Source organism: Protobothrops mucrosquamatus, unplaced genomic scaffold (assembly GCF_001527695.2).
Source record: "Protobothrops mucrosquamatus isolate PMUCROS unplaced genomic scaffold, P.Mucros_1.0 scaffold273, whole genome shotgun sequence".
In the NCBI taxonomy this organism is placed as follows: domain Eukaryota; kingdom Metazoa; phylum Chordata; class Lepidosauria; order Squamata; family Viperidae; genus Protobothrops; species Protobothrops mucrosquamatus.
In genome coordinates, this window is record NW_015386618.1 from 291507 (window position 1) to 310024 (window position 18518).

The 18518-nt window shown below is 39.9% G+C and overlaps 1 protein-coding gene across 1 annotated transcript in view; it reads left to right on the forward strand.

Moving 5' to 3' along the window:
• JAG1 (jagged canonical Notch ligand 1) overlaps positions 1-18518 on the forward strand; it is a 56882-nt gene that overhangs the window by 13181 nt on the left and 25183 nt on the right. The window contains exons 3-6 of the mRNA XM_015814669.1: positions 1632-1683; positions 10244-10498; positions 13623-13683; positions 18224-18354. Coding sequence (XP_015670155.1) covers positions 1632-1683; positions 10244-10498; positions 13623-13683; positions 18224-18354 — 499 coding nt within the window. The remainder of the gene's footprint in view (positions 1-1631; positions 1684-10243; positions 10499-13622; positions 13684-18223; positions 18355-18518) is intronic.

Genomic DNA, 18518 nt, shown 5'->3' on the forward strand with positions numbered 1-18518 from the left:
TGCAATAATTTGGGATGTCCTGGCATTTTACAGTTTGGCAAGGGTAATAAGCAATGTTCAGCTTTCATAGGAAGTACTTATGGTAACCTTCATTTCATATGTTATACCGATTATAATGGTCGTCTTAGGCCAGGGGTAGGCAACCTTGGCTCTTTTATGACTCATGGACGTCAACTCCCAGAATTCCTGAGCCAGCTATGCTCAGGAGTCCATGAGTCATAAAAGAGCCAAGGTTGCCTACCCCTGTTTTAGGCAATGTAATCTTACTTGACATTTTACTGCTCAACTCCTGCAGTCCAACTTATCTAAGCATTCTGACTCAAACACCATTCATTCTTTGCGGAGTTCTGAGCGAGCCAGTTTGGTATAATGGTTAAAGTGCTGGCCTAAAAACCAGGAGCCTATGAGTTCTAGTCCCACCTTAGACATGAAAGCCAGCTAAGTGACTTTGGGCAGTCACTCTCTCTCAGCCCAACCCATCTCACAGAATTGTTGAGGAGAAAGGAGCATTATTACATATGTTTGCTGCTTTGAGGTACCTATAAAGCAGTAAAGGCGGGATAAATTTAAAAATTGGGTGTAGAATGGACAAAAGAAGATGGCACCTACTGCCCTCTAGTTGATTCGGGTTACAGGTCCTACTGTACCTTGCTGCTGGGTCTCTTAACTACAACCAACAGGGAGGTCAGCGTTCAAAACCTGAGGAAGCACCAGATTATATCCCTCTGCTCTCTTGAGTTTTTAAATTTCTGTTTCGATTCAAGGTTAAAGAGAAAGTGGCTTAGCTAGAGCAACTGGCATCCTTCCAGCCTAAATCTGTTTGTCTTGTATACAGCAATGACTCCTGGCATTTAGATCTCACAGGGCATCTTAATGGGTTTATAAGCATGCAGTTGCCACCAGTTCTCCCATTTTTAAAGTTTTCCTCCAGGTAGGTTTTGAACAAGGAGAGAATACCCTTCTATTCCTTTCCCTACCCCTTTCATGGCTGCTTTATACATTTCTCCCTCTCTTTCCCCCCTCCCCCTCCCTTTCCGAATTCATCTGCTCTCTCCTTTCTTTCGTTACCTGATCCTTGTGGGAGCAGTGATGGCTTTGCCCTAGACAAAGTGTTCAAAGAGGTGCTGAAAAACTGAATCTCTAGAGATTATGGCTCTGAACCTTGACAGTGCAATTCTAGCAGCCATGGCTGGCTTTCTGAATGGGAAACATTGATATTTGTAAAATGTTTGGGTTTTTTATTATTATTATTTTTTTTTAAAAAAAAAAAATCTCCCTCTCTCTCAGGGCTGCTTTCTCCTTGCAGCATGTTTTATATAGCATAACAACAAAACCCTGGCCGGGTAAGGGATGGTAACTTCTTGCCTAAGTATGTAAGATGCATTAGTGATGACAAAGATGAGACTTTTCACCTTAAATTGCTTGAACCAGGAAGGATAAGGCAGCTTAAGCAGCTGCAAGAGGATCACCTTTGTTTCAGCTATAATCTATTGACTATTTATGTTTACTGGCAAGTCACAATTTAAAGAAAGCAGCTCAACGGTTTTTAGAAGGTGCTTTATAAAACCTAGGACAATAGTAGAATAAATGTGTCTTACAAAAATAACTGATCCTTATTACTATCTTTGCAGAGATCCTACACATTACTGGTTGAAGCCTGGGATTACAGCAATGACAGTGCTAGTAAGTATACATTTCCCCCTTTTTATTTCCTTCCCTGGAATTGTTTAAGAGTAGGCACTTAGGATGGCATTACAAAAAATGCGACCCTTCACCATGCTGTGGCAAAGTTGCCATGTATATCTTAATCGGAATAGCGTGCACCTGTGGAAAAGGGAAAGCTGATGGACATACACTAGGAATCTTCTGGATGCACTGAGAGTACAGCTCCTAGAATTCCCAATTAGCCTGCTATGATCTCACAATGCATCTGATGATACCCTCTTAAAGAGAACATTGTAGAATATCTCTAATCTTGGACCAAATTTTGGGTGAGGTCAATATCAGGGAATACCCATGTCACTAGATTGACCAGATAAAGGATGACAGAAAGATTTTTTTCCCCTTCCCATGGTGGTCCCAGGTTGAATGAGAAGAAACCTGCTACATTAGGGAAAGATAATTTATCTTCCAAGAGAAGCACATCTGGACTTCTGATCTATTGTTGCATGGCTCATAATGAGCATTAGTAAGAAAAAACTGGGCAGAAAAATTGCCCAGATATTTCCTTTCGAACAAGTTGAAAAGATTTTGAAGCAAGTATAGGAAGTACTTGTGGAAATCTACTGGGATTGATTGATCCAGTTTGCCCCATGTGGCTCTGAAGATCCTTCCTAGAACAACTGTGGATGGTAGCACTAGACCAGGGGTATCAAACTGCCGCCCGCGGGCCGGATGCATCATAGCGAAACCGTGCCCACCCCATTGCCAGAAATGGCAAAAAAAGTCACGATACGTCGTGACACATCACGTGACGTTGCGAGTTTGATACCCCTGCACTAGACTATAACGTGAACATTTGCTAGCCAGCCTGCCTGAACAGGAGTCTGTACTGTAATTGAGAAGAGAGGGAAACCTGGAAATATAATAACATTTTGGAGAAAAGGTAGGAGAGAGAGAAAATGAAATAAGAAAAAGGAAGCAGGGATAAAGGACAGGATAGATAAAGTATCCAGCAAATAAAATAAGCCAACAAAACAACTAACAAGTAGGTGTTGTAGCAGAGCCCCTGAATCCAGAGACCCTATCACTGAAAAATCAGCAATTATTTCCTCGAAATGGCCTTCTTTCTTGATACAGTCAGGATCTTGTCAAGGAATGAGGGAAACTAGATGTCTTCTATCAACCTTGTCTTTGAATGTAGTTTATAACTTGGTGTAGGATATCAATGCTTTTTCTGCCATGACAGAAAAAGTCCTTTTTCTGCCATGACAGAAACTTACAGATGTGCCACTTGAGAATATCTGTCTTCCCTAGGGATGAAGCTGCTAGTAGAGGTAGGGACCTAAGTAGCAGATATAAAAGCCATGAGATAATGAGATAGGAATGGCAGGTTTTCTCCAGCAAAATAATTAGGGACCTAGTCAAGCTTTTGATCTCAGGTGAGAAATCTGAAAAAGGATGGAGCTGAGGGAAGGAATGCATCTGAAACTCCCCTGAGTTTAGGCATAAAAGGCTGTCTGCCATGAAGAATTAAACATAACTAACAATCAAGATCAACTATGTTGTGAAAGCCTACTCAATTGTCTGTCCCTTCTTCTTGGGAGCAGATATTGGACAAAAACCCAGGCATATCCTTTGACCAGTGGGGCCAAAAAAATCACCCTGCACTCTCTAAGCTTGACATAAGCCCTGGAGCATTGGTTCAATCATTCTGGCCCATGGGATTATGAATGTTTTTCATCAGCCACTATTCCATTTCTCATTGGAATTCAAACCATACAGAAAGGAAGTTGGCAAAATCTGTGGAATACCCCAGCATATAAGAACATTTGAATTCATGAGTGCATTGAAACCATATATGTCCCACTAGTTTTCTTTTAGAGCATGGGGATGAGGAATGATGGCCCCTTTATGACTTGTGGACGTCAACTCCCAGAATTCTTGAGCCAGCATCCACAAATCATAAAAGGGCCCATCATTCCCACCCCTGTTTTAGAGAAATGTACCTGCACAATCCTCCTTAATTTTCCCTGGCGAACTCATAAGTGCTGATTTTCCTATAAGTGACTATTGTTGCTATAGTACTTTCTCTGTGCACATTGCTTCCACACAATTTTTATGTCATGTGCTTAGTACTTTATGAGTATGTTTTCATTTGGCCCACAGCATGATACTATGTCAGGAAACTCAGATGAAGTCCTATGTATGGACTAGAGGAAAATTGGTAGCATATATGTCACCTAAATAGGTGACATATATTGCAGAGATAAATGAGTAACATCTGCAGTCATTCTGGCTTTTCAGAGATGGCTCAAGTCCAATTCAAGGAAGAGATGAAGTTTTGGAGATCCTTCCTTCATATTTGAAGCAACAAGGGGTTCTAACGCTTGCTAACGTTGCATCTTGATTTGGAGATAGAAGCAAATGACTTCCTAGGTCTTGCTGACTTAGGCAGATGTCCGCTGCCACCAACACCCGTCTTCCATTTTTAAATCACGTGTATGCCTGCTCTTACTGTTAGCACTAAGTTGGATTCTAGTTCTTTTTGGATCCCCTTTTTAGAGGGAGGAGGAGAGCAGTTTAACAATGAGTTCATTGTGCAGGGCTATAGGCCTCATTTCTATCTATCTTAATCATCTTCTTCCCAAAATTGTTGTGAAAGTTCTCCTCCAGAGAAACTTGCCCGCTAACATTTACTCATGGTATATCTTACAATGGTGAAGGTTTCATCATTGGTTGGATGTTCTCTTCTGCATTGCAAGGAAAAGATGAAGAACACTTCCATTACAGAAGCAAGTATATTTTGTGGACACTGAAACTAGAAAATACAAGATTGGCCCTGGCATAAAAGCATAAACAACATATGAAAGAGAAGTGACTCTCATATAGGTGATACATTGACTCTATTGGAGAAACTCTGCATTTGAAAGAAGGTCTTGTTTGCTAGAAAAGCCTAATTCTTTTCATTCTGCATCTTGTACTATCTCTGCTTTGAATAGATCTCATCTTTATTTCATGAAACAGAATGTCTGAAGCTTCACAATGAATCCTTTATTTGTTTGAACATTCTGGAAGTGAAGTTTTTCACCAACCCCCCCATCTCCCCCCCCCAAAAAAGTTACTTAAAATCCTTTTTCTGAAAAGCATGTTTGACCACGTCGAGATGGAGCTTTGCACTTAATTCATGAGTCAATTTGCAGTAGATCTGGTATTGCATAATTGATCACAATGGTGGCCATGCAATGCAATGCAAACTTCCTCCTTTCAATATTACATTGTTTATCTGCTATTGCAAAATTTTATTAGGTGTCATAGAACCTTATGATGAATAGATTAGAAAGAATACTGCAATGGCAATTGATTCATAATTTACATGTGTTTTAAAAGAATGAGGTAGATTAATTAATGTAACTGAACCATTCTAAATTGCTTTTGGAGAAACAATATTTAGTCTGGATAACAATACATTCATCTTTCCTAATTGAAGTGTTAAATATTTTGTGGAAAATTTTAGAATGCTGTTCCCTAAAGCTAGAGTCCAGAAGCCCTATTAATGTCAGATTAAAGAGCAAATTTTCTCAATTATATTTCAGTTCTGAGCACTTATCTTGCATAGCCAGTAATTGGGATAGATTACTGGAAGAAGTAGTCTAACATATCTGGAAGATAACTGTCTAGTCTACCATCTTGTTTCTAATACCATCCAGTTAAAGCTTTCTGAGTGGTTCACATTCAGCAGCCCTCCACAACAAATAGTATCTTATTCAAGTCTGGGCGAGTCTTGAATTCCAGGATCTCAAAAAAACGATAGGAATCTTTCTCTGTGTTACCTTGATGTGCTTTCCAAATATGGCATATGAAGAGTTTATTATTCTTGAAGAATAAGTTTAGAGGCAGGTATGGAGTAGTTATGGTACATAAGTAGGTATTTTATTAGTCCTTTCTCTGAAAAACAGATGTATGACAATTTAAAATGCTTTCTTCAGATGGGAGGTGTCAAATGTACTAAAAGGATAGGCAGTCTGATGCCTGCTAGGAAGTCAACTACAATGGCTATAATGGGATTTAGCCTACAAATAGTTTCAGCCATGGTGCATAGGAATTCTGGGAATTGCAATCCAGTGTAGGTTGTAAAAGACTGGGTCTGAAGATAGCTAGCAAAGGTCATTGGGTGGTTCCATGCTGTTTTTTTCAAAGGACGTGAGCCTGTAGGACTAGGCATTCCTCCTTTGGAACATATCATGAACATCTTCTTTTAAAGGACACATCAGCAACATAATGAAAGTTAGCAGGAATTCTTCCTAAATAAGGCTGAGATAATACATAAGAAAATTACAGGTGTCTGGAATCTTTTGCGAGATTGGAACCTCTAATTTGTTAGAATGAGAAAGTCAACTAACAGTTTAAAAGAATGCATTCTGAATAGTGTTAGATATTATCAGTATATTTCCTAATAATTCAAGCAAGCATTTTGAAGATAATATATTGTCTGGTTCTCCCTACCCTAATCTCTATAGTCTTTAAATCCAAGTGGATTCCTAGGGATGTTGATTTGGTTTTAAAAAATGTATTCCACTTTCTGAATACTCTTAGATGGGTAAAGATGGCCTTGAGGATTGATTTAACCATTGAATGTGATATGGTAATGCTGATGGATAAATAATGACCTTATGAGTCTCTGAGTAGGCATAGCTTCCTTATTTCAAACTTATGAGGCTGTAGCCTACTTGCTTACCTTAACAAAGAGAAAAAAAAGCTACACAGCACAGCTTGAGCCCTTTTTTTTGCCCTAGTAATATAATTGATTGCCAACTGTGTCCTGGTTTAGCAGTACAGAACGCCCCCTTGGAAAATTGGATTTTGATATCAGAAGCTGAAAGGATCTTAATAGCCAGGCATCCCACTACAACAGACCAGATTAATAGGTAAATTAATGATCTAGCCTTTCTGAACTATCTGCCATTTAAGCAAGAAAACAGCATTTTATCTGTGGATCTTGACTTGCCCAAACACCATAAACACATTTTGTGATGAGCTTAGGCAAAAATTATTTTATTATTATTATTATTATTATTATTATTATTATTATTATTATTATTATTATTATTATTATTATTATTATTATTATTATTATTATTATTATTATTATTATTATTATTATTACCTTAATCCCTCAATATATACCTTCTCTTTCCTACATTCCTATCAGTGTCCAATTGTTTCGGGGGTGGGTGGGGTGTTCTCTTCTCATTTTGATTCAAAGTGTAAGATTCCAGCGTGGTCAGTGGCAAAATCTACAGATCGCTTTCCCTCTAGGCAGGCTGGCTTTATTTTTTTTCACTGTCTGCCGCCATTGGATTGCTAGTCATTAACCTTCCATTTCTGTGGCTTAGTAATGGAAGGTTTCTCAATCTCTGAACTAATTTTCTTTGGGTACTGCAAGCTGCCAAGGTGGGAGGGGAGAGAAGGAGTAAAGAATATGTGGAAAATCCTACCACAGCTGGTTATGTGAGTGCTTGTTTTTTCCTGTGAGGTGGCTAATAACTGCCCAATGATGTTATGATATACCAAGGTGAAGGGGAGGGGGAGGCAAAGGCGGAGCATTTTACACACATAAGTTGCATTCCCCTTGTCTCTTCAGAGCTTTATGTGAACATAAAGCTAACTCTGCAGACCTAGAGGTCATGCAGTTGCTAGCAGCATGCTTCCTTGCATCCCTTGATAAGGGATCTGTTGACATGCACGTGTGAATTGGCCCTACAGGTATCTCCATTATTAGAGAAATGAAGTGTGCAGCAATGGGCCTTTATGGTGCAATTTACATTACAAAGTGCCCTGGAACAAATATTTTGAAAGCTGTTAGCTGAATAAGTAACTAGGTCTATGTTCCCAGCATAACTGTTCTCAAAAGAGAGGTATGATATCCTTGCAGAAAGCGGTTTTTAAACATAGCGTTAAGCCTTAACTATATGGCATAATATTATCGGTCTTTCCACTATGCCTGTAAAGCCAGTTCATAAGTAGGGAGTGAAAATGTACTATTAGTTCAAGATTGTAACTGAAGATAAATTGTAAATTGCTGTATTTCTGTCATAAAAGAATAATATATTTTGCTGAATCTTTTTGCTGAAAATCCATAACTCGATTATGTTAAATTCCATTTTTTTAATGCAGAGTTCAAAATCATACTCGTATCTTTCAGTGTAATTACTTTTCCCAAAATCATTTGAAAAATATATGAGCATTCAGCCAAAACTGGTCTTTAATGGGACAAGTCCAAATCTTGTGCATAAATGTCCCCTGTCATTTTAAACTTCCATCATGCCATTTTTTGTGTTGGCTAAACTAATATTTTAAAGAGATTTAATGATATTCTTACTGTTTATTTCAATATTTACCTCTGCAATGTTCTTTAACTGTCTATTTTAAAAAGAATCTGCAGATTTAGAATTGTCTAACTTAGCATTTCTGAGCTGATAATAGTTTTGGAGGCTTCTAATGTGTTTGGATCACATGGTGAAATCAGGACGAGTTTTAACAGAATTTACTGCTATTCCATATTTCAGTTGCAATTCTTCTTGCAATAACTCCAATGGTTTAAAAGCTTGATTGGCATTTAATTGTTCAGAAGTATTAATACCTCTATTAGCCCATAATTAAAGCAGCCTATAATGCTGGAAATAGAACTGTGGCTAAAAATGGAGCAGAGCCTCTCCCACAATATCAAGTGGGATCACATAATCCTCCCTGAGGCTCTTATATGATAAAAAAAATAAAATCAAACAAGGAGGCTGGCTTAGTAACATAGTCATCAATACCTAAATTGACTTTTGTCCTTTGTTATAACTTCATGGATTACATTTGCCATGGCTGTTCTGCAAATGAGACTAACTTCAGAAATGATTTGCATGCAGAAGTTCATGTTCAGTTTCTTCCAGCTGAAGTATCCTCAGCTGAGTTGGAAGAAATTTTATAACACACCCTGGACAGCCATGAAAAGTTGTAATTCACTAAACTAGGCTAAATAAGACTATCATCATCTAACTAAGTTTGAGGCTTTGGAATACATTCATATGCTTGTTGATGTTTTTAGTCCATGATCTGCTCACCAAGGTTCATAATATAGCTAGAATATTCATTTCAAATTAATCTGTTGTGTATATATTAAATAACCTGGGAGCTTTAGGAATAATCTTTAGAAAGAGAACAACCAGAAGCTCATAAGTTTCTTTTTCATTACTATTCCAAAATAGAAAATATGTTTTTAAAAATTTTACCTTTAGGAAACTGGGAAGTTTTTCTTTTAAATCTATCTTGCTTTATTATCGTTAGGCCTGCTGTCACCTTACTTATATCTTGGTATTATTGCCAATTCCCCCCCCCTTCCCTTCTTTTCTCCCCATTTTTTTCTGAGTGTATTAGGCACCTTTGTGTGCCTTGAAAATTTTTCATGCCATAGCCCAGAACTGCTAGCAAGCAAGTCATATGGCAGTGTCAGATAACTGAAGTCACAAGGCTAGACTACAAAGTGAAATATCACAGATCTATAAACAATGTTCCATGCTAATGTGAAATTTTCAGGTGTTGGGTATACCCCACAGCAGTTGCGGGCTTTCTTTCAGAACTAGGATGAGTTTCCTGGAAACCAACCCTTCCTTCAAAGAGATCATGGAGAAATCTTGTCAGATTATTTCCACCTTCATTTTTCCAATTTAGCCTTTTACATGTCCACACAGACATCAATGCTATGAATTCATCAGGCTTACTCACAGTTAAGTGTGTATATAATAATAGCTTAAAGTAGCTTGAAAACTGGCACCTAAAAAAAATGGATAAATACCATAACTGGCTTTAAAAAGTTACTTGGGAAGGTGAGCAACCATCTCTTATTGCTTTAAAGGCTTGCTTAGACCTGTTTGTCTGGAAATTTTTGGCATAGGTTTTCCAAGTCCAAGTAGATTGTTGCAACACTTCTACTGTATGTGGCCCGAAGGCTTTATAAATGCTATGCAAAGGCTATCTGGTTGTTGGATGAATTATCAAAATAAAGCACAAGACATTATAAGTGGGAGCTGGGCTCTTCTTGTTTGTAAAAGCTGTTCCAGCCTCGTGCTGCCTTCCTAATTGTTGATCATCATATCTTCCGCTCCAGATTTAGAGTTAAGTTTTTTTCATAAAGCACGTGTTTTCTAGTTGCATTTTCTTGATTCATAAAGTTCACTTTATAATTGTTTGATTTAATGGATAGAATGCTATCAACACAGCTGGCAGAATTGGGCAATGAGGTATTCTATGTTAGGAATAAGAAGTTCAGTGGATTATATATGGATAGTGTACTTAGAAATGCTAACTAGGAGAGCAACAGCAAAGGATGAAGTAGCCCCAAATTTCTATGAAAATGTATGTTTCCTGTTGGTGACTTCAATGCAGGTTGGTGCTTCAGGACTTGACAATATTGTTACATTAACTACCACATCTTTCACTTTTGGGGGGCTACTTGGGTGAATTAACACTGTAGTAGAGGTCCTCCCAAATGACTGTTTCATTCTTACTGATTTTTCTTTCTTTTTTTTCATGTCAGATGCAGATAGCATTATTGAAAAGGCATCACACTCTGGGATGATCAATCCAAGCCGTCAGTGGCAGGTCTTGAAGCAAAATTCTGGCGTAGCTCATTTTGAATACCAGATCCGGGTCACCTGTGATGAACACTACTATGGTTTTGGATGCAACAAACTTTGTCGACCAAGAGATGACTTCTTTGGACACTATACTTGTGATCAGAATGGCAATAAAACTTGCTTGGAAGGCTGGATGGGACCAGACTGTAATACAGGTTTGTAATACCCATCTTCTATTTCTTGTACATCCTCCACTCCCAAATTCTAGAGGCCAAAGAGGTTATTTTTTTAGGCCAACTAAACATCTGCTCAGAAAAGTGGTTTTGCTAGAGCTTAGGCAAAGTAAGAATATATTTTTTATTTTAAAATATTTTAGGCTGACCTTTTTAGTCCAAAACCTTTAGATGGCTCACAGGATCAGAACAAATCAGCAGTAAACAAAGTCTATATTTTGGGTGATATCAAATTATTTAAGGTAATTAAAACACAAGGACAACAAAAAGTCTGAAAGAATATTCTTAAAATAGAGGAATAGGCAATTAAATGACCAATGTAGTATACTCTAACAAAAAAAAGTTCTACCTTCACACGTATGCTAATGGAGTCAGAGTTGGTAATGACTGAGTAAGAAGACTAAAGATACAGATGTCGTCAAGAGATTTCTAACAAACATCCAAGATTTTTTTTATCGCTGTGGTAAAGGCAAATTCCATGCTGGAAAACATGGAGGAATGAACACATATTTAAGTTACCAGAACTGTAATGCCTTTATGGGGAGGTTACCTTTGAATGTTGTATGCAATTTAGTTTAACTCAGGATATTTACAGCTGGAAAAAAGTAAACATAATGAACAAAGGAAACTTGCCCAAGAAGAAAGGTAGAATATTTGGGGTTCTTTTGTTCAGAAAAGGGTAAGCAAAAGAGACACAAGTGTATAAAATTATGTAGGATGTAGAGAAAATAAATAAATGGAAAAATTGTCTTCCTCTTTTATAATCCGAGAAATTAAGGTTAGAAGTTGAATGGTGGACAAATCAAAACAGGTAAAAGAAGCACTGCAGGATCCAATCTGGGTCAGTCACCAGGACCACAGATTTTGTCTTCCAAGCTTTCGGGCGCATGTTGGAGCCCATTCACAGGGAACTTCTCTGTAGAGTCGGTCCTGGTGACCAAGCCAGATTGGATCCTGCAACATTATCCTGGGACGCGTATATTCACCTTCATTTGTAAAAGAAGTACTGCTTCGTACAAGATGCAGATAAACAGAACATGTTCCTTCTGTAAGCTGTAATGATGATACCAGTTTAACTTGTTTGAAAAGCAGATTAGATCAGTAAATGTACTTGCCCATCATGTGATATCTGCATTGCCCACAATGCAGATATCACATGAGCCAACCTCTTTAGCCTACTGATACAGCCATCCTTGAACAGTTACATTCCCTACCAGTGAAGAAGGGTCTGAAAGGATTTGAACAGCATAAAAGCTGTGTTACAGCAATCCAGCTTGGACACCACCAGTGCATGAATAACTGACTTCTCCAGGGAAAGCTGCAGCTGGCAAAACAAAACAAAACTCCTCAACATTGCTGCCTAAGCTTTCTCAGCTAGTGATATATCCAGGAGACCTCCCAAGCTGTGTTTGTTTTTAGTTTAATAATGCATGATTATTTTGTGAGTTCTGACTTCCATCCAGTACCTCATATGACTTGGTCTAACATGGCCTCTTAGAGGTAGTACTATGTTTGCAGATCCTGGCTTAATATAGGTCAATCCCCCTGTCCTCCTGGGCTGTATGTGTGAGTCAGTAAGTGAGCGAGAAAGAGTGATTGTGGTTTTTTTTTGAATATTTTTTAAAAATTATATACGTATTGAGCTGCAAAACAAAACGTAAGCTTCTTTATGTCCAAGAACGCATCTGAGGCCTAATAGACCTCATTTTATTTTAGAAATTAAAAATGGTAGTTTTCCTCCCTTCCTTGAAGGACAGTAGTAAATGGGGGATTCTGTTAAAGAGGGGCTTCAATTGGTATCAGGTAGGATCATAATTAGGGATTATACCCTCTACATCAGCCATTTTGCAAATGGATGAACCTCATCCCAGTAGCCAACGTCTAGCAAGCACCCACAGGATGTCCTCTACATTCCAGAAGTGGCCACCAGTCCCCAATGCCTGGGGATGCCTAAATAATACTATTCAGCATGAAGGTATCATGAGTTGTAATCAAACATATCCTCTGTTTAAAAAGCCAACTATATCTCATATTGTGGACTGTTTAACTTTGTACAGCACAGTCCTAGGCGATCATATTGCCAAAACAGATTGCCAAAAGAGAGGATCCCTCAGATTGCCAAAACAGAGGAGCAGGTAGCAGAATGATGGGGAAAGATTGCTACCTGAGCTGCTGCTACTAACCAGGGCAGTAATATTGGGGTATCAATTTAAGAATGTTTTGCCCATGAGACTTCCACAAGTTGGCCTGCCCTCCCCCTTCTCTAGTTTTGCTTTTTAAGAAATCCTTGTGAGAAGCTCTTTGAGGTCTACACTTGTTGCCTTTGCAATTGGACAGGGACTCCCTCTATGCTGAGACCTCTGATAAAAATGGCCTGTACCCTGATACCTGCACCTGTCATTTAGGCTTGCCAGGTGGCTCCCGCTTGAAAACCTTTGGGGACCACATTGTTGCACACCTGCAAGAAGAGTACGGGGAATCTGTGAATGTGTAAGATAGTGGAATGACCATGCCTGCTTGCTTTTTGGCCTTACCTACCTCTGGCATGCACTTCTTTCCTCAAAGTTAGATACAATTTTGTTGGATTTGAAAACGATCCCTTTCTGAGTCTGCTACGTCTCACATTCCTACCCACAAACAAGCATTAAAAAATAAATTCCTTTGTTAATGCTAAGAAAGCAGGTGAAAGACCCTTGGTTGCTGTTCTGTTATGTGTTGGCTATGGTGCTATCAGTGCATTACAAATCATCAAACATTTCACTGTTGGAGTGGGTGAAAGGTGCTTTTACGCAAATGATTTGCAGCTATAATATGTGGGTGCATAAATGTATAAACTACTTTGAGACAGAAAATGCTGCAGGCCATTAAAGTCTTTAGAACTTTCAACATTGGGCTGGTGTAATTTTGTTAATGAAGCTTTCACCGAGCAGTTGAGACCCCTTCTTTGTAGGCTGCTGGCGTGAAGAATCTCAGTTTCTTTTTTTACTAGTGCTGACTGGGCTATTAAACTTTCCAGGGGATTCATGGTGCAAGAAATGTTCTTTTGTACATTTATTTCTCCCATTCCCTTTCTTTTTAATTTTCTCCATTTTTTTTCTCTTTTCAGCAATCTGTCGTCAGGGTTGCAACCCCAAACATGGTTCTTGTAAAATGCCCGGAGAATGCAGGTAAAGCAAAGAAATATTTTCTTTCTTAAATGATTCAGAATTTCTGTAAAGTAAAAAAAAAAAAAAAAAAAAGAGTAACATTGGGGCAGTCTTGATGTTTAATTTTGAAGCAAATATTCTCTACCCCAGGGCTCGGGAAAGAAAACAATACTTTGGGAAGATATCTTGGAAAAGCATGTAAACGTATTTCATTTGGGTCTCGGGGCAGAAAGTCAAATAGATTGTGAACCTTCTATACTGAATGGCAGCTAAATTCTTGGCCCAACGTTAGTGGGTAATCTGTTTGAGGCATTTACTTCTAGTAAGTGTAATTATATGACTGGTTTTAGTGTTCTCCATCTCCTCCCCTCCCTTCTTTCCCTCAACTTTTCCCATCAGTAGGCACAAGTTGAGCATTCTTGAGACGGGATTAATGCCGCCTCCTTGGGTCCTCTGCTCTTGGGAGCCAGACTTCAGAGTGATGAGAGGTTAATAGCTTGGATGGAATCTTGTCCATCTATAGATCTTCTTGATGAGGCAGAGGGCTGCTGTGGTTCTTTGATGTCTCCTGTCTTTTCTGGCAAGCTGACAAGGTTGGGGTGGGGAGGTGGGTCGGGAGAACAGCTTGCGTGTAGCCAGGAATCATGACTATGTTGCATCTTTGAATTGGGTTTGCATTAAGGTAAGGCTGGCGAGCGTTGGGGTTAGGAACCTTTGCTGTTTAATGCTTCCTTTCTTTCCAGAGTAATTGCTGCCTGCGTTTCAGGCGCAGGAAAGGGAGCGCCTTGACACTGGCAGAAGGGCCCTCCAGAAGCTGATTGTGTACTCAGACATATTGTGGGGTTTTTGGTTTCTTCCCTAGTCTGACTTCCAGACTGGGTCACCGAAGCCAGAAGCATTTGGGGAGGTCAAGAAAATCTCTGGCCTCAGTGAACCACTTGAGGTTTAGAGGTTTGCAAGTCTGAATCCAGAGAATAGCTTTATATTCCAAAAAGTGGTGGCAAGCACAGTGAAAAGGGGGTCAGTCAGACGTCATCTTTCCCCCTTCATTGGCAAGTATTGTGACCAATCATCCCCAGGCCTGCCCAATCGTATCTTGGCAAGCCAACACACTGCTCCCTCTTTCTTAATCTCAAAGCCAATCAACTCCCTGCTTTTCCTCTCCCTGGTAATGGCTCCCATCCCATTTGTGTCCTCTCAAAAGTCAAGTTGTTCGGAAGAGGAGTAGGCCACTGCCAATAACTCCATAAGCACCTCTCTGTAGAAAACAGGACTACTACTTGTAGCCATGGGAGAGGGGGAACCCCCCACAATGTCTGGCAGCTTTCAAGCCTTTATTGATCCATGTCTGCCTGGAGATGATCCTGAAAAGATATACAGGTAGTCCTCGACTTACAACAGTTCATTTAATTACCATTCAGAGTTACAACATTACCGATAAAAGTGACTTATGACCATTTTTCACACTTTATGACCATTTCGGCATCCCCATGGTTACATGATCAAAATTTGGATGCTTGGCAACTGACTCATATTTAAGACGGTTCCACTGTCCTGGGTCACATGTGATCAACTTTTGCAACCACCTGACAAGCAAAGTCAATGGGGAAGCCAGATTCACTTAACAACTGCAGTGACTCACTTAACCACTGTGGCGAGAAAAGTTGTAAAATAGGACAAAATTCATTTAACAAATGGTTTTGCTTGGCAACAGACATTTTGGGCTCAATTGTGCTCGTACGTCGAGGACTATCTGTAAGTGGAGCTGCCAATTGGTCCCCCCGGGAGGGCCCTTGTACGGTACACAACTTTTCTTCAGCAGCAATAGGAGACTCTGCACTCTCTCAGGACACTTGCTCCATGTTAGAAGTGGCTTCCAGCTTGTAGCTGCACAGTATTTGCAAAAGAGAGGACTCTGTCTGGAACAGGACAACCCCAGCATGGCTGCTCCCCTGGGGGCCCTCTCAGTTGCAGGGGCTGTCTGGAATGGAGGAGAGGTATGGGGAGTGGCAGGTAGGCCATATCCCGTGCCTTTGTTGTGGAGAAAACTGGATCAAAATCTAAGTAGCCCTAACAGAATATCCAGAAGAGGAATAGTGGTGAGGTTCTTGCTCTCGCTGTCTATCCGTGCAGACTCACCCTCAACCAGCCTTTCGTATTTCTTTGCCCTATTTTGGTTGGGCTGGATCCCAAGAGATGCACAAGCCAAAGCAGCAAAAGATTTGTGCTTCTGTCATCCGGCTGAATGTGCCTTACAGGGTTTGCCTGCATTCCTTGCTAGCCAGAACAACAGGCTTTGTTTCCAGAGTTCAAGCCTTCCTGTGCCTCTCGCCTCCCACTTGCTGCCCAGACATGCATTATTGCCCTTATTTACTTAAGGTGCAACTTTCCCACACTTCTTTTTTTAAATATATAGATATATACTCCAGCAGCAGAGCTGCCCTTCCTGATACCCCAGCCTCAATTATCTTCTTGGACTTAGGGAAACCAAACTATATGCTGTGTTCTTTTTTATTTTTTTTCCCCACTGAGTTGGGATGAGTCACAGTCTGCTATGTTACAGATGCAGCAGTTTAAAAATAAAAGCCCAGCCAAAGCTGCTTTTAAGACCCAAAACAAAACCGTATGGAAGTTTCTCTCGTTCTCATTAGAAGTGATATGGAGCCCCCCCCCCCCCAAAAAAAAAAGACCTGATCAAGATGAAATGGATCCGCTTTGTAAGCCAGGCTTTTTTTTTTCTTTTTTCTTTTTGAAGCATACAGTGGCTGGATGTATGTTAATGTGGAAAGACTTAATAAATTCCTCTGCTAAAATTAGCCTTGCTTCAGTTTGGCTTATTTTTTTGGAGCTGAACTATCAAGATGGGCCTTGCCTAGCATTAAAAATAAAGTTAGACTTTTAGAGGCTGGTTTTTGTTTTGTTTTTTTTAAAAAAACACGTTGCTTTTGTGTTTAAGCAGTGTGTGCTGCAGCGGCTTTTGGCCCTTAAACTACAGTGGTCTGTTCTGGAAGTCTCTCTTCCCCAACATCACGTTCTCCTTTCCAGCACTGGCTGCCAGTGATGGGGGCTGTAGTCCAAGATTTCAGGAAGCTTTTTTTGTGAGGGGCAGGAGAGAAGCTGCTATAAGCTTTTGTTCTGTGCAAGGATTGAAATCTGTCTTTTGTCCTTCTGGGGCTTCTTTATTCAAAGGGGAACCTCCATTTCCTCTGCTCTGCTGCTCCCAGAGAAGATTCCACAACCAGGACTTGAAATACCTGTTGTTTTCAATCTGTCAGTGGCATCAAGGCCTCTATCTCTCTTTCTCAAAGCGGCTGCTTCTGTCAAAAAAAAAAAAAAAAAGATAATAATTAGGGGGAGTGGTTTTCCATCTGAGGTGTTTGGTTTTTTTTAGGAGAATTGAAGCATGATATTAGCGCTAAGTGTTTAGCTCCCCAGTCATATCCCTGCTGTTATTTTTCCCATCACAAGGCTGTATGGCAGGGTATTGTTTTGAAAATCCGAATGAAAAGGGTTGTTTTGGTATGTTAGGTCCAGCGGAGTTGAGTAATTGCAGTTGATTGTTTCTCCCCAGATGTTGGGTATGAAATGCCTCTTTTGTTCACTCACAATTTCACACTTGCAAATATTTCATTTTCCACCTCAGATAGTACATTTTATTATTATTTTTTTAAAAAAAAATTGGCAGTGCTGTAATAATGCCCAAGGGCAGGAACGCGGGGGAGACTGGATATTTGGCTAATAAATTATTTTTCCCAGATTTTGTTCTTACATCAACTTGCGTTAGAGTGTGTGTTTTGTTTGTTTTAAACTTACATAAGCCTTTGAGCCAAAGTTTAAATAAAATCATCATGGAATTGGGGTTCCTGAACTGAACTATGTCTGGGCAGCTGTATCAACTCCCACCCTATCCCCTTTCATGTTGTGTATGGAAAGGTAGATAATCTAATAGAAACATTGCTTTGGGACTTCTGTTATTATCTGGTTTAAAGTGGCTTCCTTCTCCTTATGTCAGCATGTGACTCCTAGTAACTGCATACCCCAAACGGGGGTACATCTATGAGCAGAATTGTGGGGAAAGGGGAACCTAGTTAGCTAGCTGCTTCATCCTGCTGGGCTGTTTGCCTTTCTGCTGAAATGCCTCTAACCCCTTGTTATTCATGAGGGTCTTTGGATAATTGTTGCTCCTCCCGACTAATTCTTTTCTCTTTTCACCCTGATTCCTTTCTCTAATCCATTTGTCAAGGCCCAGAGATTGATCTTTTGTGTCCACCCACCCACTCTCCCTCCTGCGTTTCTGTGAGCTTCAGGATAGCATAGAGTCTTGTCCTCAATGGCTCCACACTGAGCCTCCCAGAACAGTTATTCTTTTGTACAAAAGGCTGCCTTTTAGAGAGACCTTGGTTAAATCTGTTTGTTTACAAGAAGCCACCAAATAAGTCTCCGAAAGAAAGAATGCTGCATTTTTTTTAAAAAAAAACAGGAAAGCAAAACTTGGACTTTCCAGCCGCTGGTCTCTTTTATTTCCTTTGGGGATATAATTCCAAGCTCTCTTTCTTTGAAGGTGTCAGTATGGATGGCAAGGCCAGTACTGCGACAAATGCATTCCACACCCAGGCTGTGTCCATGGCACTTGCAACGAACCGTGGCAGTGTCTCTGTGAAACCAACTGGGGTGGCCAGTTCTGCAATAAAGGTAGGCTGGATCTAGGAGGAGCTGAGAGGGGGTTTGAAATGCAGATAAATATCATGGAGGTTGGGGTGGTAGGTAGAAAGTGCACTTTGGCCCTGCTGGCTTTTGCTTTCCCTATTCTGCTTATGAGCTTTGCTGCCATCTGATTGCTTTGTCTCGGAGAATAG